The 24,614-nt window shown below is 42.4% G+C and overlaps 2 protein-coding genes across 2 annotated transcripts in view; one reads left to right on the plus strand and one right to left on the minus strand.

Moving 5' to 3' along the window:
* Positions 1 to 10,584, minus strand: part of LOC112216788 (proton myo-inositol cotransporter) — a 69,362-nt gene extending 58,778 nt beyond the window's left edge. The window contains exon 1 of the mRNA XM_024376857.2: positions 9,754 to 10,584. Within this exon, the coding sequence (XP_024232625.2) occupies positions 9,754 to 10,300 (547 nt within the window). The 5' untranslated portion in view covers positions 10,301 to 10,584. The remainder of the gene's footprint in view (positions 1 to 9,753) is intronic.
* Positions 10,585 to 17,742: 7,158 nt separating this feature from the next.
* Positions 17,743 to 24,614, plus strand: part of LOC112217150 (mucin-2) — a 35,820-nt gene continuing 28,948 nt past the window's right edge. The window contains exons 1-2 of the mRNA XM_042299973.1: positions 17,743 to 17,832; positions 18,467 to 18,596. Of these exons, the coding sequence (XP_042155907.1) occupies positions 17,743 to 17,832; positions 18,467 to 18,596 (220 nt within the window). The remainder of the gene's footprint in view (positions 17,833 to 18,466; positions 18,597 to 24,614) is intronic.

Genomic DNA, 24,614 nt, shown 5'->3' on the forward strand with positions numbered 1-24,614 from the left:
GTATTTTTATGTGCTCTAGGGAACAACATCAGTACTAATTTCAGGTCAATAAAGTTTTTCTGTAAAGCAAGGAAGTCAGACTGTAGTTCAGATAGAGCCTGGTCAACCGTGGGGCCAATAGCATACAGAACAGCATCATCGGCATACAAGTGCAGGTTAACATTTCTTTACAGCAAGTCAATATTGTTAATAATGTAAACAGAAAAATGTACAGGACTCGACCCCCGACAGGACACCTTTCATAATATCCACAAAACCCTATTTAACGCCATCATTAGATTGAGTTCTATCTGTCAAGTCATTTTTAAATCAGTTACGACATGTTATGATTGAGATCAAATTAGGACATTGACTTCAATGGTGTTGGTCAATAAATACCGGTCTGTCAATAATCAAACGGACAATATCATAGATCGATAGAAACAGATCATTGTCATTCTGTGCCTTCTAGACATACCATAGAACAAGGATGCACCCCAAATGGCAGCCTAATCCCTAGAGCCCTACAGGCCCTGGTCAAAAGTAGTGCACTATGAAGGGAATATGGTGCCATTTGGGACTCTGCACAGCTCTCCAATGTGTTCCCCTAAAGGTCAACTCACCAATAATTGGCCCAAGATGGTAAGATGAACCAAACCCCAGGCTTGTGTTAAAGACCAGTCAAAGGTATGCATTTCTGCCTCCTCCTGACAAACGGCAAGAATGACCTTCCCTCAGAAATGCCAAGCAATTAAAGTTCTAATGTGATTGGACGTGTGACAGGGAACGCTCGGAATACAGTGGGGTCCGAAATTATTGACACACTTGATAAAGATGAGCAAAATTAACTCTAGAAAATACTGAGGTACAGTACCCGTCAAAAGTTTCAAGGGTTTTTCTTTCTTTTTACTATTTTCTACATTGTAGAATAGTGAAGACGTCAAAACTATAAAATAACACATATGGAATCATATAGTAACCAAAAAAGTGTTAAACAAATCAAAATACATTTTATATTTGAGATTCTTCAAAGTAGAATAACAGCTTTGCACACTCTTGACATTCTTCAACCAGCTTCACCTGGAATGCTTCTCACAAATGCGGAGCACTTGTTGGCTAGTTTTCCTTCAGTCTGCGGTCCAACTCATCCCAAACCATCTCAATTGGGTTGAGGTTGGGTAATTGTGGAGGACAGGTCATTTTAGGCAGCACTTCATCACTCTCCTTCTTGGTCAAATAGCCCTTACACAGCCCGGAGCTGTGTTGGGTCATTGTCCCGTTGAAAAACAAATGATAGTCCCACTAAGCGCAAACCAGATGAGATGGCGTATCGCTGCAGAATGCTGTTAAGTGTGCCTTGAATTCTAAATAAATCACTGACAATGTCACCAGCAAAGCACCCCCACCACTATCACACCTCTTCCTCCATGCTTCACAGTGGCAACCACACATGAGGAGATCATCCATTCACCTACTCTGCGTCTCACAAAGACACGGCGGTTGGAACTTAGAATCTCAAATTTGGACTCATTTCCACTAGTTTAATGTCCATCGCTTGTGTTTCTCGGCCCAAACAAGTCTCTTCTTCTTATTGGTGTCCTTTAGTAGTGGTTTCTTTGCAGCAATTCATGAAGGCCTGATTCACATAGTCTCCTCTGAACAGTTGATGTTGAGATGTGTCTGTTACTTGAACTCTGTGAAGCATTTATTTGGGCTGCGATTTCTGAGGTGCAGTTAACTCTACTGAACATATCCTCTGCAGCAGAGGTAACTCTGGGTCTTCCATTCCTGTGGTGGTCCTCATGAGAGCCAGTTTTATCATGACACTTATTGGATTTGCGACTGCACTTGAAGAAACTTTCACAGTTCTTGAAATGTTCTGGATTGACTGACCTTCATGTCTTAAAGTAATGATGGGCAGTTGTTTCTCTTTGCTTATTTGAGCTGTTCTTGCCCTAACATGGACTTGGTCTTTTACTATCTTATGTGTACCACCCTACCTCAAACGCATTTAGAAGGAAATCATTTCTACAAATTAACTTTTGAGAAGGTACACCTGTTATTTTAAATGCATTCAAGGTGACTACCTCATGAAGCTGGTTGAGAGAATACCAAAAGTGTGCAAAGCTGTCATCAAGGCAAAGCTGTATCTACTTTGAAGAATCTCAAGTATAAAATATATTTAGATTTTTTTTAAACACTTTTTTGGTTACTACATGACTCCATATGTGTTATGTCATAGTTTTGATGTCTTCCCAATTATTCTACAATGTAGAAAATAGTAAAAATAAAGAAAAACTCTTGAATGAGTAGGTGTGTCCAAACGTTTGACTAGTACTGTATATTGTATGCTAAAAAAAAGGGAAATTATATTATGTTATACTAATACAATTTCTCAGAGAAATTAACAAGTAATAATTGTTTTTCTCACACCCCTGTTTTCAATACCTTTACCTTGTGAGGATAACGACAATCCTTTTTCTAAAATGGGAGGCCATTTCTCCCTACAGAATCCTTCCAGATCCTTGATATCCATGTGGGAGCAACATAGCCCCATAGCATCAAAGGTCCACCACTATTTTCTTTACAATAGGTATGCAGCCTTATGCTCATGCATTCTCAGTTCAACGCCGAAACCACCACTGGGGTGTGTGGCCAAAAGAGCTCTATTTTAGCACCGGTTCCAATCCAAGTGACAGTGCTGTTTGGCAAACTCCAGGCATTTACATTTGTTGAATGAGATGAAAATAGAGCCCTTTAGCCACACACACCAGTGGTGGGTTTGGCATCAAAATGAGTAATGGATGAACAGACATAAACCCAATGCCTAGAGACGGAGAGGCAAATGTAACCCGTGTGACCCGATCAACTAACTATTTCGATGGCCGGATAAACTGCTTCTTTCAATCTTTGGAAAATACTAACAATTGAATTTGTTTTGGAAGATTGATGTGTCTGAGGGGTAATATTGAGCGAGAAGAGAGTGAGCGTCTACTGTGTGTGTTTGCGTGCGTGAGTACGCGCGCGTGTGTGTGTGTGTGTGTGTGTGTGTGTGTGTGTGTGTGTGTGTGTGTGTGTGAGAGAGAGCAGTTTTTGAAAGATAAAAGGGTGATTCATATTTGCACAGGCTTACTCTCTGGGTCTATTAATTGGTGTCCAAAACAAAAACAAAGATTGGCCAATAACTATGACTAGTTCACTCAAACAGCAAAAACACACAAAGAATAGCACCCCTCGTTCTATTCCTCCAATTGTTGTGCTCAATGACGCCAAGAACTAAGACAAGGCTTAACAGTGATGACTTCCAAGCATGGCACAATATTTTACCACTACATGATTTTAATGCCATATTATGAACATTACTCTACTAAGCATGACACACCAATCTTAATTTCCAATCAAAGGCAACATCAAGGCTACGTGTCACCCAGAAGTTGCTATAAATACCTTTGGTACATCGAATTCTCATTGAATGCCAAACAGTATAAAATCTTGCCAAAGCCTACTACCTCCAAAAATACCATAGGCCTAGACACTGCAGTCAGAAATCAGTAACCCTGACAACAAGCCAGTCTCAAAGTAGTGGGATGAAGTTATCAACTTCTAGTTTGATTATTGCTTTGGTATACGGCTAAATAAAGTATTAACTATCCTTTTTTAAGTTTAACCTACATAGATTTTGGTCAATATAACCCATCACAGTAGGTGGGCCCACCCATGAGGATACTATTGGCACACAGGTCTCACTTATTTTTCATGTGAGATAACTCAATAGCCTAAGAAGTGAACTTTCTCAGTTTTGTATTAGGTTTGCCAATCAAAATACTGTAGCCTACAAGGCATGTGTTGTCATGTGTTATGACTTTGGCCTGTGGGTAAGGTTTATAACCCCCCCATAAATACCTTTCTCCCTTGCCTCTCTCTTGACTCTAGAGGGACTCTTGAATAGCCTTTGTTAAACAGAGAGTCTGTATCCCGTACACTTGTGTGTATAAGACAGTAGTTTTGGAATTGTTAGTTAGATTACTTGTTGGTTATTTATTACTGCATTGTCGGAACTAGAGGCACAAGCATTTCGCTACACTCACATTAACATCTGCTAACCATGTGTATGTGACAAATAAAATTTGATTTGAACATCAAACAAGTGGAGGGAAAGGAACCATATTTTGGAAATAGAACCAGTTGAAAATATGCATTGGTACTTAATGAATATGATGTCAGATCAGTTGTCATCTGAGACATTATAACTGATGACAGGACGACCTAAACTGTATCTGAGAAAGTCTACACATTATAGTTATCAGATTCACATGGAATTGTTGTGCAATTCAAATGTTTAAATGTAAATTATTGGTGAAAAGATTCAATGTAATTTTATCTTCCAAATTAGAAATTTGGATTTTCATAAGGTGTCCCCAGGCACCCTCATTTTCATGTCCCCAGGCACCCTCATTTGTTGACTTCTGTGATCGAAAAAGCCTTGGTTTCATGCATGTCAACATCAGAAGCCTCCTCCCTAAGTTTGTTTTACTCACTGCTTTAGCACACTCTGCTAACCCTGATGTCCTTGCCGTGTCTGAATCCTGGCTCAGGAAGGCCACCAAAAATTCTGAGATTTCCATACCCAACTATAACATTTTCCGTCAAGATAGAACTGCCAAAGGGGGAGGAGTTGCAGTTTACTGCAGAGAGAGCCTGCAAAGTAATGTCATACTTTCCAGGTCCATACCCAAACAGTTTGAACTACTAATTTTGAAAATGACTCTCTCCAGAAATAAGTCTCTCACTGTTGCCGCCTGCTACCGACCCCCCTCAGCTCCCAGCTGTGCCCTTGACACCATTTGTGAATTGATCGCCCCCCATCTAGCTTCAGAGTTTGTTCTGTTAGGTGACCTAAACTGGGATATGCTTAACACCTCGGCAGTCCTACAATCTAAGCTAGATGCCCTCAATCTCACACAAATCATCAAGGAACCCACCAGGTACAACCTTAAATCTGTAAACAAGGGCACCCTCATAGACGTCATCCTGACCAACTGGCCCTCCAAATACACCTCTGCTGTCTTCAACCAGGATCTCAGTGATCACTGCCTCATTGCCTGTATCCGCTACGGAGCCGCAGTCAAACTACCACCCCTCATCACTGTCAAACGCTCCCTAAAACACTTCTGTGAGCAGGCCTTTCTAATCGACCTGGCCCGGGTATCCTGGAAGGACATTGACCTCATCCCGTCAGTTGAGGATGCCTGGTCATTCTTTAAAAGTAACTTCCTCACCATTTTAGATAAGCATGCTCCGTTCAAAAAAATGCAGAACTAAGAACAGATACAGCCCTTGGTTCACTCCAGACCTGACTGCCCTCGACCAGCACAAAAATATCCTGTGGCGGACTGCAATAGCATCGAATAGTCACCGCGATATGCAACTGTTCAGGAAGTCGGGAACCAATACACGCAGTCAGTCAGGAAAGCTAAGGCCAGCTTCTTCAGGCAGAAGTTTGCATCCTGTAGCTCCAACTCCAAAAAGTTCTGGGACACTGTGAAGTCCATGGAGAACAAGAGCACCTCCTCCCAGCTGCCCACTGCACTGAGGCTAGGTAACACGGTCACCACCGATAAATCCATGATTATCGAAAACTTCAACAAGCATTTCTCAACAGCTGGCCATGCCTTCCGCCTGGCTACTCCAACCTCAGCCAACAGCTCCGCCCCCCCCGCAGCTACTCGCCCAAGCCTCTCCAGGTTCTCCTTTACCCAAATCCAGATAGCAGATGTTCTGAAAGAGCTGCAAAACCTGGACCCGTACAAATCAGCTGGGCTTGACAATCTGGACCCTCCATTTCTGAAACTATCCGCCGCCATTGTCGCAACCCCCATTACCAGCCTGTTCAACCTCTCTTTCATATCGTCTGAGATCCCCAAGGATTGGAAAGCTGCCGCAGTCATCCCCCTCTTCAAAGGGGGAGACACCCTGGACCCAAACTGTTACAGACCTATATCCATCCTGCCCTGCCTATCTAAGGTCTTCGAAAGCCAAGTCAACAAACAGGTCACTGACCATCTCGAATCCCACCGTACCTTCTCCGCTGTGCAATCTGGTTTCCGAGCCGGTCACGGGTGCACCGCAGCCACGCTCAAGGTACTAAACAATATCATAACCGCCATCGATAAAAGACAGTACTGTGCAGCCGTCTTCATCGACCTTGCCAAGGCTTTCGACTCTGTCAATCACCATATTCTTATCGGCAGACTCAGTAGCCTCGGTTTTTCGGATGACTGCCTTGCCTGGTTCACCAATTACTTTGCAGACAGAGTTCAGTGTGTCAAATCGGAGGGCATGCTGTCCGGTCCTCTGGCAGGCGCTATGGGGGTGCCACAGGGTTCAATCCTCGGGCCGACTCTTTTCTCTGTATATATCAATGATGTTGCTCTTGCTGCAGGCGATACCACTCTGGATGGTTCCGACCTTGAATATGTGGACATCTATAAGTACCTAGGTGTCTGGCTAGACTGTAAACTCTCCTTCCAGACTCATATCAAACATCTCCAATCGAAAATCAAATCAAGAATCGGCTTTCTATTCCGCAACAAAGCCTCCTTAACTCACGCCACCAAACTTACCCTAGTAAAACTGACTATCCTACCGATCCTCGACTTCGGCGATGTCATCTACAAAATTGCTTCCAACACTCTACTCAGCAAACTGGATGCAGTTTATCACAGTGCCATCCGTTTTGTCACTAAAGCACCTTATACCACCCACCACTGCGACTTGTATGCTCTAGTCGGCTGGCCCTCGCTACATATTCGTCGCCAGACCCACTGGCTCCAGGTCATCTACAAGTCCATGCTAGGTAAAGCTCCGCCTTATCTCAGTTCACTGGTCACAATGGCAACACCCATCCGTAGCACGCGCTCCAGCAGGTGTATCTCACTGATCATCCCTAAAGCCAACACCTCATTTGGCCGCCTTTCGTTCCAGTTCTCTGCTGCCTGTGACTGGAACGAATTGCAAAAATCGCTAAAGTTGGAGACTTTTATCTCCCTCACCAACTTCAAACATCTGCTATCTGAGCAGTTAACCGATCGCTGCAGCTGTACATAGTCTATCGGTAAATAGCCCACCCATTTTTACCTACCTCACCCCATACTGTTCTTATTTATTTACTTTTCTGCTCTTTTGCACACCAATATCTCTACCTGTACATGACCATCTGATCATTTATCACTCCAGTGTTATTAATCTGCAAAATTGTAATTATTCGCCTACCTCCTCATGCCTTTTGCACACAATGTATATAGACTCCCCTTTTTTTCCTACTGTGTTATTGACTTGTTAATTGTTTACTCCATGTGTAACTCTGTGTTGTCTGTTCACACTGCTATGCTTTATCTTGGCCAGGTCGCAGTTGCAAATGAGAACTTGTTCTCAACTAGCCTACCTGGTTAAATAAAGGTGAAAAAAATAAAATAAATAAATAGGGCTCTGCTCAATCAGTGGCCCACCCCTGTGAAGAGACATGGGCTATAAACTATGAAACGAACCCTTCTCCCTCCACTATATAAGCCCTTGACAAAAATGTAACCTCCTGTTCCGGGTACATTAGAATGACGATCCGATGTCAGAAGTATTCAGATAATAACTACAGAACGGAGCCAGCCTCTGCGTGAGCTTTGGTTGTGAATGGTATGAACTTTGAACTCTTATTTGCTACAGAAGGGATACCTCCTGGCCATTGAGTTAGCAACAGCAGCTGTAAACGTGGGCTAGGAGAGGACAGACAGAGTATCCCGTCTACCACCCAACGACAACACTACAACGTTTCCCGTTCACCACCAGAGACACTCTTCAAAGGACTCTGTTGGGCAACACGGCCATCCATCTACCACCAACCTATTGAAGGGCAGCTCAGAGTAAATATTTATTGCATTTTCTTTTTCCAAATGGGCGGTAACTTAGAATGCATAGGATATTGTATTTACGATAGCACAGCTTCTCCCTTTGTTCCTCAGTCTTCCCGCTCTTTCACTCAAACCCAACCCACTTTTCTTTGTGTAACCAGCTGTCATATCTGTTCCGTCTGCTAGGGACGTTTTCCTTTATGACATAATTTGTAATGAAGATATGATTCATTCTGTGTATATGTAATTCTGTGTGATTAGTTAGGCATTTAGTAAATAAATAATTAAACCCAATTTTGTATTTCTGATTCAACTTGTTAGCCAGGGTTCGTGAAGATAACCAAGATTTTACAACTTTCAGATGAGACTGAAATAAGGTGACGATTAATATTGACTGCTATTGATGTAAAATATTACTAGTTCTTTAAGAGATTATTCGGAAGATAACTGCTCTATAAATATTATTTCATGGTGCCCCGACTTTCTAGTTAATTACATTTACATGATTAGCTCAATCAGGTAATATTAATTACAGAAATGGATCCGGCATAGCCAAAGACACAACGCATGCACATTAGTTTCCCTCTGATGATGGTAACCTAAACTGTCTAAGTGTAATGTGATTGGCGGCAGGTAGCCTAGTGGTTAGAGCATTGGACTAGTAAACAACAGGTTGCAAGATTGAATCCCTGAACTGACAAGGTAAAAACATGTCGTTCTGCCCCTGAACAAGGCAGTTAACCAAGTGTTCCTAGGCAGTCATTGAAAATAAGAATTTGTGCTTAACTGACTTGCCAAGTTAAATAAAGGTTAAATAAAAAGTAATAAACTAGGCTTACCTGTACACAGATAAAAATCCCTAGTCTAGGTGAATGAGATGAGCCTGAAGTGAAGAGTAAATTCAACAACTCTCTGAGGACAGTGGAAGTTGATAAAGGAGCTTCTTTATTGTTAAAAGTAAAACGTACGCATTTTGGTCCTTGACCTTCATCAAGGTTTTACTAATCTCTCACTGACAGACTAAATCTTAGGTTCTGGCCTTCTGTGTTGGTTTTACAGATGAAAAAGGAAGAGGGTTTTATATATTTCAAAATGGCCTCATATAGGCTCAGGGACCAATCACAATAGGACAAAACACATCATGTGATTGGTTGCAAAAATCTGACCGATAGCATTGAGGCCCTATAGCTAAACGCCTCCTCTAATATTCTATATGTAAACCCCTGAAAACCCCAGGGGCATCTTACCCCTTTTAGGTTGGGGATTTGTTTCTAGCATTAATGTAAGCACATTTCAGGTGAATCTGAAGGTTATAAATCATACAATATCTTAAACTGCAGAAATAAATCATACAATATCATTAGAAATGTTGATTTTGAGTAGGAATGTGAGTTAGCTAGTTAGTTAGCATGAGCTAGCATCTGCTGGGATTTAAGAGAATGTGCAGGTTATGTAAAAATAAGGTTTTAATGTAAACCTAAAATAGAGTTTTAGGCTTACATTAAAACCTCATCATAGGTTATTAATAGTGAGATGTACAATGCCATTTTGTTTCAATATTTGATTGGTCTAATAAAATATAACTAGCTTTCTAGAGTCAATTACTAAAAGCACACATTTTCAGCGGGCCTCTTGCTCCACAGGGGGGGGGCATCTTGCCCAAATAGTTGGGCAAGACACCCCCTTTCTAGAATTTGTATTTTAATAACTAAAAGGTTGTCAACCGTTACCAAAGTTCGTTTTTTTTGTGTCAGCAATTACATTTTTGTTACCCTACCTGTAAACAGGTCATCTCATCCCCAGGCTAATTGTCTTGTGAACGAGATAAGTAAACAAGTGAAAAGTCGCAGAAACTGAGGAGACACCTTACCAAGTCCAAGCCCGACAATGAGACGTCCGACCAGGAGAACCTCCTTATCGGGAGCTGCGCTAAGCACTATTCCCCCAGATGTGAAGATAAAACTAGCCAGGAGGATGCAGACCCTGCGCCCGAAAACTCCGTTCAAGAACCCGCCGGCCAACGCGGACAGCGCGGCGGCAGCCACAGTACTAGAGATCAGAACCTCCTGCCACAGGGCGCTGAGATTCATCTCCCTCTTGAGCAGGAGCATCGCTCCCGAGATTACCCCGGTGTCATAGCCGAACAGAAAGCCACCCAACGCGGAGAACGCGGCCAGAACATAAACAAACGCAGGCGTGACATCTTGCTGGAACTGTTTACGCGCCTCTCTCTCCAGGTCCCCGGTGGAGGTGGTGGTAGCGGCATTGGCAGGGACAGCCTGGCTGTTGATGCTCGCGTTGGACGGTGCTTTGATGAGGCTCCGCTCTCCGTCATCGTTCACTTTCTTCCTCCTCTCACCCATCAGGTTGCTCATACTACGAAGACTATAGTCATTGTCGCTAGATTTTCGGGACATAAGGGAAACAAACGCACCCACGAAATGTTCACAGAACTGTAGTTGGTTGGTTAGTTAGTTGTTAAAAGAGTAAGAGTTGTTTGTTGTTCTCAGTCGAGCAAATGTGGTCCAAAGACCGTTAATTATTGATCATTCAAGTTGACAGAAGTTGGTCTGTACCCGTGGTCACAGGCTACAGAAGTGTCATCGCAGTGGTACTGATGAGGGCTTCTCTTTTTTTGGAGCCGAAGGTAAGGCATGGAGGAGAGTTGGTGTGTTCGTCATTGCCAGCGTCGCTCTGACGTATAAGGTATTGCTCTCCTGCAAGCTGCCATCTAGGCACTGGCCGTGTTCCAGAGAATCAAAATGACTGTAGGTGTCTGTCTGATTTACAAATCACCTTGCATCATGAATAACGACTCGTTATTAGTTGTAGATCAGTCAATCTATCACAATTTACCAATGATACATTGCGATTTTGATCGTCTCCAACACGGCCATCATCATGTTTTCAATTCAATAGGTTTGGCAATATTTTCTTACGCCTATGTTGGGCAATGTCTGCCAAATGGATTTCGATGTGATTGTAGGATATTTCTGGTATCATAGCATTCAAATTATTTGATTCTATTCCGCTTGTTTATACCGTGGGCTACATTTCCACAATGTTATCAATCATTAGCCTATATAATGTGGTCTTTCAGTAATCCAGTGATAATGTGTCGTCTAACTATTTGAAATAGAAAGATGTGCAGTGTGTAAATGATTTCCCCCTATACCTGTAACATCCCCATATCTTTCCCATTTGCTTTTCTCCTCAGCAAATGCAATGATGTTGTGCCCTCTTCAGGGCAAACCTCAATATTTCAATTATATGAATTGAAGTGCTTGTTACAGTGTAGAGTGGTTTACTGTATGCAAGTGGTGGGTATATGCCCTGTCATTTGAAACAACTCTGTTTTTTCCCCCCTTTTGATTGTAATTTTGTGGGACCTATTTTATGTTTCATAATGTCCAGTCGGTGGAGGATTTGTCAACACAAGCATGATGATAGTTCAAATCACTGTGAATGTGTAAGTGTCAATATAGTGGATCAATATTGAACTCTTCCTGGCTAATATTTATGTGGCACAAATTATTTCAGTTTTCAACGGTTTAAGTTACAGAATATTACGACCCCATTCCTGAAAGCTACCAGTCTAACACATATGTGCCTTCTGTTTCCCTCCCTGGTTCTCACAAGGACTTGTTAGAGGGAAATCAATTCAAAGCAGACTTCCTTCAGACTTCCTTCAAACATCAACAGTGAAGAGACGACTCCGGGATGCTGGCCTTCTAGGCAGAGTTCCTCTGTCCAGTGTCTGTGTTCTTTTGCCCATCTTAATCTTTTCTTTTTATTGGCCAGTCTGAGATATGTATTTTTCTTTGCAACTCTGCCTTAGAAGGCCAGCATCCTGGAGTCACCTCTTCACTGTTGATGTTGAGACTGGTGTTTTGCAGGTACTATGTAATAAAGCTGCCAGTTGATGAATTGTGAGGTGTCTGTTTCTCAAACTAGACACTCTAATGTACTTGTCCTCTTGCTCAGTTGTGCACCGGGGCCTCCCACTCCTATTTCTGTTCTGGTTAGAGCAAGTTTGTGCTGCTCTGTGAAGGGAGTAGTACACAGCGTTGTACGAGATCTTCAGTTTCTTGAACAAGAATAGACTGATGAGTTTCAGAAGAAAGGACCTTGTTTCTAGCCATTTTGAGCCTGTAATCGAACCCACAAATGCTGATGCTCCAGATACTCAACTAGTCTAAAGCAGTGTCACGATCGTCGTAAGGAACGGACCAAAATGCAGCGTGGTATGGGTTCATGATGATTTTTTTAATTCAAGAAAGCACTGAACACTGAATACAAACTATACAAAACAATAACGACCGTGACGCTATAATGAGAACTGTGCTGACACAAGCAACTAACATAGACAATCACCCACAAACAAACAGTGAAACCCAGGCTACCTAAGTATGATTCTCAATCAGAGACAACTAATGACACCTGCCTCTGATTGAGAACCATACTAGGCCAAAACATAGAAATCCCAAAATCATAGAAAAACAAACATAGACTGCCCACCCCAACTCACGCCCTGACCATACTAAATAACGACAAAACAAAGGAAATAAAGGTCAGAACGTGACAAGAAGGCCCGTTTTATTGCTTCTTTAATCAGGACAACAGTTTTAAGCTGTGCTCACATAATTGCAAAAGGGTTTTTTAGGGTTAATGATCAATTAGCTTTTTAAAATGATCCATTTGGATTAGCTAACACAACGTTCCATTGGAACACAGGAGTGGTGGTTGCTGACAATGGGCCTCTGTACGCCTATGTAGATATTCCATTAAAAAATCTGCCGTTTCCAGCTACAATGGTCATTTACAACATTAACAATGTCTACACTGTACTTCTGATCAATTTGACCCCAAACTCACGCCACTCCTCTCAGGATCCCTCCCCCTTGGCCCATCTTCCTCTACTTTCTTCACTGCCTCAGCATTTGAACAACTTTTGCACCACTCTAACTCTGCCCTTCTGCACACTTCTCACACCTAGGAACCTCCCTCCTACACACTGCTGCCTCGTGCCCATAAGCTTGACACCTGTAACAATGTAATGTATTCGCCACAAAAGCTTGTACAGGATAACTTATATATCCTAACATCATTTTGTCGGGCAAAGACTCAACATCAAAACTCAAAAGTACAGAAAATGACTCTTCTGTTTCACCCCTCTCTCACCAAACGACGAGCATCACAAACACCGGGAATCTTCCCCTTCAGTTGGTCAGCTTTCACATTTACCACTACCCCAGTAATCACTCCTTTCAATGGCACCCTTTTCTTGAGAGCGAAACAATTAAAATGACTTGCCCCCCCCATTCGTTTAACGCCAAGTGCCTTCTCCCTCTGACCAGCACAAACACAAACAATTATTACAAGACCACTTCTGGTTATCCTGACCGATTCCACAGTACCCAACTCTGTTTTCACCCATCCTGAAACCACAAATGGATCAGCCAAAAGGCAAGGGTCCACTTTTTCCAAAAACTTCACTCCTACTGTCACAGACTCATCTTTATCCTGACCTTGTTGCAAGCCCCGGGCTCCGAGAACTTCACCACACCGACCACCTCTGATACTTCTCCCTCATTCACTTCCATTTCTCCTCCTGTCTTCATCTCACTCTGCTTACACTTTCTACTGTTCTTCTTTAACAAACCATCTCCCTTTTTCCCACCCTTTATAACCGGCTCAAGCTCACCATCTTCTTCCCTCTCTCTCTTAGACCTCCTCTGCCTCTCTTTTTCCCTACATTCCTCCTCCGTATTCAAAGTATGCATCTCCTTATGATAATACTGCACTTCTCCTGACATACATCTTGTTCTTGCCTTGTCAAGGGACGCCATTTAAGTCACAATCACCACAAACCCCATCGGGATGTCTCTCATTTGTATCTGGAAGTAGCTAGCAAGTTAGCTAGTTAGCTTGGGTGCTTGACTGCCGTTGTGAGGCCAGAGCACTCAGATCAACCCTACTCTTCGACCAGAGCATCCAATGTGCGCTCCGAACGCTCCGAGGGCAAAACGCTCTAAATTTATGAATGGACAATCTGACAAAGCTCTGAATTTTCGAATGCCCAGAGAGCACTCAGAGCGCACTCTGGCACTCCAGATTGAATTTACATTCACACCCTACAGTATGTGTCTCTAGTGCACGCAGTAGGTATTTTATGATTGGCTACATGTACACACACACAGGTCTTGTCATATACACTACTGAAGGGGGGGGGGTTTGCACTTTCAGCAGGTGGTCCTCTCACATCTCCCTTAAACTGTCAGGTTGACGTTTATTGGATGAATCTTGTCCTGTAGGCAGTCCAAAGTTAAAATGGTCTATATATAGAGTACCAGTCAAAAGTTTGAACACAGCTACACATTCAAGGATTTCTCTTTATTTTTACTATTTTCTACATTGTAGAATAATAGTGAAGACATCAAAACTAGAGGCCAGGTCATCTGATACAGCACTCTATCACTCTCCTTCTTGGTAAAAAATTGCCCTGACACAGCCAGGAGGTGTGTTGGGTCATTGTCCTGTTGAAAAACAAATGACAGTCCCACTAAACGCAAACCAGATGGGATGGCGTATCACTGCAGAATGCTGTGATAGCCATGCTGGTTAAGTATGCCTTGAATTCTAAATAAATCACCAACCAGCAAAACACCCCACACCCCAACACCTCCTCCTCCACCAATACACCTCCTCCTCCATGCTTTACGCTGGGAAATACACATGCGGATATCATACGTTCACCCACACCACATCTCACAAAGAACACAGTGGTTGGAACCAAAAATCTCCTATTTGGACTCCAGACCAAAGGACTCATTTCCACTGGTCTAATGTCCATCGCTCGTGTTTCTTGGCCAAAGCAAATCTCTTCTTCTTATTGGTGTCCTTTAGTAATGGTTTTCTTGCAGCAATTCGACCATGAAGGCCTGATTCATGCAGTCTCCTCTGAACAGCTGATGTTGAGATGTGTCTGTTACTTGAACTCTGTGAAGTATTTATTTGGGCTGCAATTTCTGAGGTGCAGTTAACTCTACTGAACTTATCCCCTGCAGCAAAGATAACTCTGGGTATTCCATTCCTGTGGTGGTCCTCATGAAAGCCAGTTTCATCATATCGCTTGATGGTTTTTGCGATTGCACTTCAACAAACTTTCAAAGTTCTTGAAATGTTCCGTATTGACTGACCTTCACGTCTTAAAGTAATGATGGACTGACATTTCTCTTAGCTTATCGGAGCTGTTTTTGTCATAATATGGACTAGGTCTTTTACCAAATAGGGCTGTCTTCTGTATACAATCTACAATGTTGAAAATAGTTTTTTTTAAATATAAAGATACCCTTGAATGAGCAGGTGTTCTAAAACTTTTGACCGGTAGTGTACATAGTAAAAATGAATGAAAACCATTTAATGTTAGGATTGGGCATAAGGTTAGCAGTGCTTTTAAGGTTAGGGTTAGGTTTGAAATCAGATTTTATGACTTTGTGGCTGTCAGCTAGTGACTATCCTGCAGGGCTGCCTCCAGTACATGAGTCTTCCCAATAAATGCCAACCTGATGAAAAGTGTTCTTTCATCTGTCATGCATGTGTTGACGTTTTTTTAAATTTAATCCATTGCAGAGAGCCCCCACCACAAATGGATCAGGTACCTACAGTCCCATGATGTTCCTATACAGTGCCTCATCTTCTAGGGAAAAAGCAGAAAAGCATCCTCCTGTGTATAATATCTCAACAGATCCTTATTGATGTTACTATCCTCTATAATGGGATGATTAACTATAATCAGCAGAATCTTTCAACTATTTAATCTTTCATTGACCGATAAACTATTAATGCTTTGAATACAGTGGGCTAATAAAGTCCCATTACGTGACCAAACAATGTGATTTTGTGATAAAAGGATGTTGTGTAAACTACAATACAATCTGTCATTTTAAATGACACTTGAATACAATATCTGCACATTCCAAAGATTCAAAAGTCATTTCTTCACTTACTAACTATTAAGTCCAAGTAGGCGTCAAATGTCCCACCTAGTCTCATTTGTACCATAAGATGTAATAGTTTTCTCCCTTCGTTTGGCAGAAGGGAAGAGGAGAGGACAATGTGATTAAGAATCCTTCCAATGTGTTAGGTAAGATGTAGGCTAAAGTTTCTCCTTTTGTTTGTGAACAGGGATGTGGTGAGGAAAATGGAACAATGACAAACGTGCAGAAGTACATTACGTAAACTGTAGGTGCTTTGGGTCATTGATTATGAAATATCAGAGTTGAAACATTAACACTGTATACACAGAGTATACCAAACATTGGGAACACCTTCCTAATATTGAGTTTCACCCCCCCCCTCCTCCACCCATGTTGACTCCAGTGCTTCCCACAGTTTTGTCAAGTTGGCTGGATGTCCTTTGGGTGGTGGGACATTCTTGATACACACCGGAAACTGTTGAGTGCGAACCCCAGCAGCGTTTCAGTTCTTGACACAAACCGGTGCGCCTGTTACCTACTGTCATACCCCGTTCAAAGGCACTTAAAAAAAATGTCTTGCCTGTTCTATATCTGAATGGCACACACACACAATCCATGTCTCAATTGTCTCAAGGTCTAAAAATCCCTTTTTAACCTGTCTCCTCCCCTTCATCCACACTGATTTAAAGTGGATTTAACAAGTGACATCAATAAGGGATCATAGCTTTCACCTGGATTCACCTGGTCAGGCTATGTCATGGAAAGAGCAGGTGTTCCTAATGTTTTGTACACTCAGTGTATTACCGTAATGTCTATTTCAGCGTGTTGAGTGTTGAGCACTGATATCTATTAAGAAATAGCCAATCTCTGTTTTACTTCGAGTGTTGGCCCTTTTTACCTTCCGAGAGAGTTCTCAGGGATTATCGCCACGGCTGTGTACATCCCACTCCAAGCCAACACCAAAATGTATCAAAATCTTCATTGGACCCTGAACAAACTGCAGACTATCAACACATTAACTGTCCAACTCGCAGAGATTTTACGCTGGACCACTGCTACATGCCTTTTCGACACGGGTGGTGTAAGGCCATCTCCCGTCCTCCGTTCAGCAAATCTGACCGTGATTCAATTTTTCTCCTTCCTGCTACAAACAAAGACTCAAGAGGGAAGTTCCGGTGGTCTGGTCTGTACAACACTGGTCCATACTCCAAGACTGTTTTGATCACGTAGACTGGAATATGTTTTGGGTAGCCTCTAGGGATAACATCAATGAATACGTTGACTCAGTCACCGCATTCATAAAAAAAATGCATAGATGCTGTGATAACGATAGTGTCTTTCAAAAACGAATTAAAATCAAAAACAGTGGATTGATGGCAGCCTTGTCGGGAAACTGAAGGAGAAAGATGCTACTCATAAACACAGCAAGGTGACCGGGGGACAATTGTATGGTTAAACAGTACAAATACAACCTGTGCAGATCGATCAAGATGGTGAGACACAAGTACAGTACAGGGACAAAGCGATGGAGCGATTCAGCGGGAGTATCTGGCAGAGGTTTCTAACGATCACTGATTACAAAAAGGAAATCCAGTCACGTCTCGGAAGCTAATGCCGCACTAACGGACGAGCTAAACACCTTTGTCTCACACTTCGTGCAAAACAATTCTGAGATGCCAAGGGAGAGCCCCTGAGGACAACGAGGGCTACTTGCTTATGGTCTTCACAGACGATGTATGTAAGTCATTCAAACGTGTTAACCCTCGCAAGGCTGCCGGCCCAGACGACACCTCAAGCCACGTGTATAGACCAGCTAGCTGTGGAGTTTTCTGACATTTTCAATCTCTCTAGCTCAGGCTGTTATCCCCACCTGCTTCCAGATGTCCACTGTCATCTCCGTGCCCAAGATGTCCACTGTCATCCCCGTGACCAAGATGTCCACTGTCATCCCTGTGCCCAAGAAAGGGAAGGTAATTTAACTGAATGACTACCGACCCGTAGCACTCACTTCTGTCATCATGAAGTGTTTAGAGAGGCTAGTCAAAGGCTACATCACCTCTTCCCTTCCCGACACACTCAACCCTCTCCAATTCCCCTACCACCCCGCTACCGGACGACGCGATTGCCATGGCACTGCACACTTCCCTCACCCATCTGAACAAGAGAAATGCCTATGTGAGGTTGCTGTTCATCGACTACAGCTCGGCCTTTAATACCATAGTGCCCTCTAAGCTCACCACAATGCTCACAGCCCTGGGACTGAAATCCTCCCTATGCAACTGGGTCCTGGCCTTCCTGACGAGCCGCCCCCCAGGTGGTGATGCTAGACAACTGATCCTCAACACGGGGGCCCCATAAGGGTGCGTGCTCAGTTCCCTCCTGTACCCACTTTATACCCACACAGTTCGAACTCCATCACCAAGTTCGTGGACGACATGACAATAGTAGGCCTGATTACCAAGAACGACGAGATGGCCTACAGGGAGGAGGTAGGCACTCTGACAGTGTGGTGCCACGTAAACAACCTCTCCCTCAATGTTGGCAAAACAAAGGAGTTGATTGTGGACTTCAGGAGGAACCACACGCTTCCTCCTGAACTTCAAGTTCAAGCTGAAATGGTCAAACCACACGGACACCATACTGAAGAAGGAACGACAGCAACTCTTTAACCTCAGGAGGCTGAAGAAATTTGGCCTGTCCAAGAGGGCCCTGTTCTACAGGTGCACCATCGAGAGTATACTGTCGGGCTGCATCACAGCCTGGTATGGCCACTGCCCCGTCGCTGACCGCAAGGCACTACAGAGGGTGGTACGCTAAACTGAACGCAACATTGGATGCACACTGCCTGCCCCCCAGGACACCTACTGTACTGTATCTACAACTGCCAGAACCCCTCCCCCCAATTGCACCTTGAAGCCCACTGAAATGGCACTCTATTCCTTAGATAGTGCACTACCTTCAGTAAAGAAAACCGATGCTTTCTTATGTGTATGCAAAACAGGCACAATTTCTTTCTCCTTCCTGGTCATGAGAGTAAGATAATATTTCACCGGTTAGGGAGAACGCCCATGTAATTACAATACTCTTTGTCATGAAGAATTTCTCAAGTAGGTGTATGTAGTGCTGTGAAAAAGTACTTGACCCCTTTTCTGATTTTCTCTATTTTTTGTGACTGAATGTTATCTTATCTTCAACTAAAACCTAATATTAGATAAAGGGGACCTGAGTTTACAAATAACAAGTACTTATTTAATTTATTTAATTTACAAAGTTATGCTCACCCAATTCCCCTGTGTGAAGACGTAATGGCCCCTTTACACTTAGTAATTGGTTGTGCCACATCCAACCAAACAACTTTATTGCCTTGTTGCAAGGTGTGGAATGTTTTTATCTGTATATTTGTGTTCTTATTTTCACTCTGCTGTCATTTAGGTAATTATTGTACCATGTTGTTTATGCATCGTCAGTTTTATCCCATCACAGCCATTGAACTCTGTAGCTGTAAAATCAGCAATGGCTTCATGGTAACATCCCTAAGCACTTTCATTTCTGTCCTGCAGTTCAGTTCTGAAGTACAACTGTATCTTTGATGTGTCTGGGTGGGTTAATACTCAATTATTAACTTGACCATGCTTAAAGAGATATTTAATGTCTGATTTATTATTGTTAACCATCTACCAATCACCCTTATTTATGAGGCACCCTGGTCTTTTTAATCAAATCTGTGCTTGAAATTCAATACCTGACTGAGAGACCTTACAGATGTTGTATGTGTGGGGGACAGAGGAAGGGTTAGTCATTCAAAAATCATGTGTTACGTTTGTTGAAAGGATAGGACCAAGGCGCAGCGTGCGAAGAGTTCCGCATTCTTTAATAGTGAAACTTACAACAAAAACAACAAAGGCTATAACAAACGTGCAGTATTTCAGTGCACAAGGCAACTATACAAAAACAAGATCCCACAACAGAAAGTGTGAAAAAGGGCTGCCTAAGTATGATCTCCAATCAGAGACAACGATAGACAGCTGCCGCTGATTGGGAACCATACTAGGCCAAAAACAAAGAAATAGACAACATAGAATGCCAACCCCAAATCACAACCTGACCTAACCAAATAGAGAAATAAAACAGCTCTCTAAGGTCAGGGCGTGACATCATGCTTATCCTTATTATTTCACACAGAGTGAGTCCATGTAACTTATGTGATTTGTTAAGCCCAATTATACTCCTGAACTAATTTAAGCTTGCCTAAACAAGGGGCTGAATATTTATACAACAACTATATTTTAGTGATGAATGTTGTATTAATCTTTAAAAAATTATACTTTGACATTATTTTGTGTATATTGTTTACAAAAAAAAGTCATTGTATGTAGCTATTAATCCTTGAAGAATAAAACGTTTAAATGCCTCGTGCTTAATTCAAATGCAATATCCCATCAGAACCCAAAATAGAGGCTTGTTTTACTCAATTGTATTTAAGCAATGTGATTATAGCTTCAAAACATGGTTAAAACTGTCATTTTTATACAGTATCGTGGATGGTCAGTCCATGCATCCATAACTCTATATGAATTTGACTGGTTACATTTCTCCAATCCCAACCATCAGCTGCTTACAATGGAGGGGAGTCGGCTTTGTTATTGTTTGAACTAGATATTTCCCCTTTAATGGGACTGAGGGGTCAAAATATCAACCAAATATCCGATGTATGGTCATATTTTTAAAAAAAAATTTAAAAGTCTATAAATTGCATACTTGTTTCATTTCATTTGGTCTTCCACACCATCTTAAGCATTAAGACATCATGTTTTGTTTTTTTGCCCTAGCATTACACAGCTGGGCGGGGGGCAGGACAGAGTTTCGGAAACCCTGCCCTAGCATTACACAGCTGGGCGGGGGGCAGGACCGAGTTTCGGAAACCCTGCCCTAGCATTACACAGCTGGGCGGGGGGCAGGACCGAGTTTCGGAAACCCTGCCCTAGAGTGTAATCGGGTAAATCTGCAATACTACTAAAGCTGTAAAGCTAGACATCTTCATTTAGACATATCGTGTCTTTTTGTAAAAGATAGGAAACGTTACCTCTCTGTTGGCTATAATATATTCATATGGGACTTTACACACTGTAGAGTGGCAGGTTTGTTGTCACATTTCTTTAAAGTGACAAAGTATATAATATCCGATGATAAATTAGACAGCAGACTTCAGGGAACAAGTTAACGTTGTATTTAATACACCACTTTGAAAGTGAGAATATCAACATGTTTTCAATGATTAAGGAAAGAGGAAAGGACATGTGGTGTTGGTTGTTGATTGGATGTGTTCCCCAAGCAATTTTAGACACGTTCAAGTCTCCGACCAGGGTACTCATAAGGGTAGTATGTGATTGACTGGGTTAAGACTTTGTTAGCCTGCTGAGATAAAGCTGAGGCTTTGGTCCTGCTTGGATCGGTCTCTTCAAAGAGGAGGTCAAAGGGGGTGAAGTGTAACACAGGTGGTCCGGTCATCACGCTCGCGTGATGAGTAAAGGTTGTCATTTTTTTAACAAGACATTTGTGGAGTGGTTGAGAAATGAGTTTTAATGACTCCAACCTAAGTGTATGTCAACTTCCGACTTCAACTGTAGCATTCTGTTGGTGGCAAGAATTTGATATAATAATTTAAGTAGAAAAACTCTAAGTGTTGAATCAAGTGCTGTTTTTTTGTACCAGTTCATCAACCATGTGCCATGGAATCGGTACAAACAAGTTCCCTACCTTCTCCTTTTTCCACTTGACTCCTCCATTTTTGTGGTAATTCTGCAGTCAGTTGGTTGTACATTTGGATTGAGCAGATATTCCCATATATTTTCGAGAGCTGCATATGCGACAGAACTCCTCCGCTTCTATTCATAATATCATTAATAAATATCATTTTAAAAAGGATCATTTTTCCATAAAGGATGCTTTTTTTTATTAATCAGTATATTTGAGTTCAACCATAACATTTGTTGTATATCTGTTCTATCTTTTCTGGAGGATAAAACAAGCTTTGTATGGCTTGTTGAATTTTCAATTAGTCGGAAATGAGAGGTTGTTATCTGTATAAAGCCACAAAGGCCATTTTAGAACAAAGGACAAGCCTTTCTTAATAATCTGCTGGAGAACCATGTTGGTATAACTTACAGTATTTAGTGAGAGGTTTAAAGGTTTCATATTTAATCCTGTAAGTGATGAGTGACTTGCCTGAGACATTGTCTGGTGCACAGGAGACCTGGCTTAGAACCTCCTCAGTCAAACTAACACGTCTTCAGCTCTTAGGCAAGATTGCTCATCCCATGCATGGATCACCAAGCCACCTCTGTTGCACTCTCATTAAAAGGGGTGCACAGATCCTCCTGCTTCTCTTTGCCATAGAATGTGTTGTTGTGCAGTGGGCCTGATTTCAAACCCAGTCAGTTATGTTGGTGCCGTGATCTCTGAGTATGAGGTCAAAGGGGGTGAAATGTAACTGAGGTGGTTCGACGAGTAAACTTGCTCGAGACTTGAAGACTTGTGTTAGCTTCCTGAACTCACCCCTATGGGCTTTGGCTAAGTGAGCTAACACAGTCTTGTGACAAACTGGACACCCGGTCAGTCACAAGAGCAAGATTAAATAGGTATTGGAAAAGCTATCCTTAGAAGGACAATGACGTGGCTAATTACTTGTGGGGGCCAAGTTGCAGTTTTTGTGACACCCCCCTTCTAACATGTCCTGCATGTCCTGGGACTAAACACCTCCCTCTGCAACTGGATCCTGGACTTCCTGACGGGCCGTTCCCAGGTGGTAAGGGTAGGTAACAACACATGCGCCATGCTGATCCTCAACACGGGGGCCCCTCAGGGGTGCATGCTTAGTCCGCTCATGTACTCCCTATTCACTCATGACTGCACGGCCAGGCATGACTCCAACACCATCATTAAGTTTGCTGATGACACAACAGTGGTAGGCCTGATCACCGAAAACGATGAGACAGCCTATAGCGAGGAGGTCAGAGACCTGACCATGTGGTGCAAGGACAACAGCCTCTCCCTAAATGTAATCAAGACAAAGGAGATGATTGTGGACTACAGGAAAAGGAGGACCGAGCACGCCCCCATTCTCATCGACGGGGCTGTAGTGGAGCAGGTTGAGAGATTCAAGTTCCTTGGCGTCCACATCACCAACAAACTAATATGGTCCAAGCACACCAAGACAGTTGTGAAGAGGGCATAACAAAACCTATTCCCTTCAGGAGACTGAAAATATTTGTCATGTGTCCTCAGATCCTCAAAAGGTTTTACAGCTGCATCATCGAGAGCATCCTGACGGGTTGCATCACTGCCTGGTATGGCAACTGCTTGGCCTCCGACCGCAAGGCACTACAGAGGGTACTGCATACGGCCCAGTTCATCACCGGGCCAAGCTTCCTGCCATCCAGGAACTCTATACCAGGCGGTGTCAGAGGAAGGCCCTAAAAATTGTCAAAGACTCCAGCCACCCTAGTCATAAACTGCTCTCTCAGCTACCGCATGGCAAGCGTTACTGGAACACCAAGTCTAGGCCCAAGAGGCTTGTGAATAGCTTCTACCCCAAGCCATAAGACCCCTGAACAGCTAATTAAATGGCTACCTAGACTATTTGCATTGCACCCCCCCCCCTACCCAGAACACTGCTGCTACTCTGTTATTATCTATGCATAGTCATTTTAATAACTCTACCTACATGTACATATTACCTCAATTACCTCGACACCGGTGCCCCCGCACATCGACTTTGACTCTGTACTGGTAGCCCCTGTATCTAGCCCCACTGTTGTTATTTACTGCTGCTCTTTAATTATTTATTATTCTTATCTCTTACTTTTTGGGGTATTTTCTTAAAACTGTATTGTTGGTTAAGAGCTTGTAAGTAAGCATTTCACTGTAAGGTCTAGACCTGTTGTATTTGGCACACGTGACAAATACAATTTGATTTGATTTGATTTAAAATACCAAGGAGGTTTTCCATTGCCTCGCAAAGAAGGGCACCTATTGGTAGATGGGTAAAAGTTATTGTGAAGTTATTAATTACACTTTGGATGCTGTATCAATTTACTCAGTCACTACAAATATACAGGAGTCCTTCCTAACTCAGTTGCCGGAGAGGAAGGAAACCGCTCAGGGATTTCACCATGAAGCCAATGGTGACTTTAATTTGTAATTTTTACATTTTTACATTTTCACCGTAATGCTGGCTAATCTTCCTGGGATCCAACACCCAATTAACAAGACATTACAAACAACCACAATCAAGACTTCACAAACATTCAACAAGTAGACAATACAGATAATTTAAAAACCTGACAGGAAACACATTTAACATTCAGTTGATGCTTTCTATTTGCTGTCCAGTCATATGGTCTATCGGATTAGATGTTCTTTAGTTTTTTTCTTGAAGGTGGATTTACTTTTTGCCTGAGAAATATGGATGGGTAAAGAGTTCCATTCAGCTATGGCTCTATATAAAACTGTAGATTTAAGGCAATTTGTCCTTGGCTTGGGTTGTTTTAGCTGCCCTTAATTTGCCTGGACTGAAAAATGATGTTTTAAAAAAAATATTTATAAATATTACGTTCTTAAAGAAAATCAGAAGACTAGATAGAAATTTGTTTTTAACGTGAAGCCATGAGAGATTCTGATGCATTTGGATGATATTCATACGGTTAGAGCAATGAAGAGCTAATCTGGCAGCCCTGTTTTGAGCCATTTGGAG

The sequence above is a fragment of the Oncorhynchus tshawytscha genome, linkage group LG17 (genome assembly GCF_018296145.1).
Source record: "Oncorhynchus tshawytscha isolate Ot180627B linkage group LG17, Otsh_v2.0, whole genome shotgun sequence".
Lineage (NCBI taxonomy): Eukaryota > Metazoa > Chordata > Actinopteri > Salmoniformes > Salmonidae > Oncorhynchus > Oncorhynchus tshawytscha.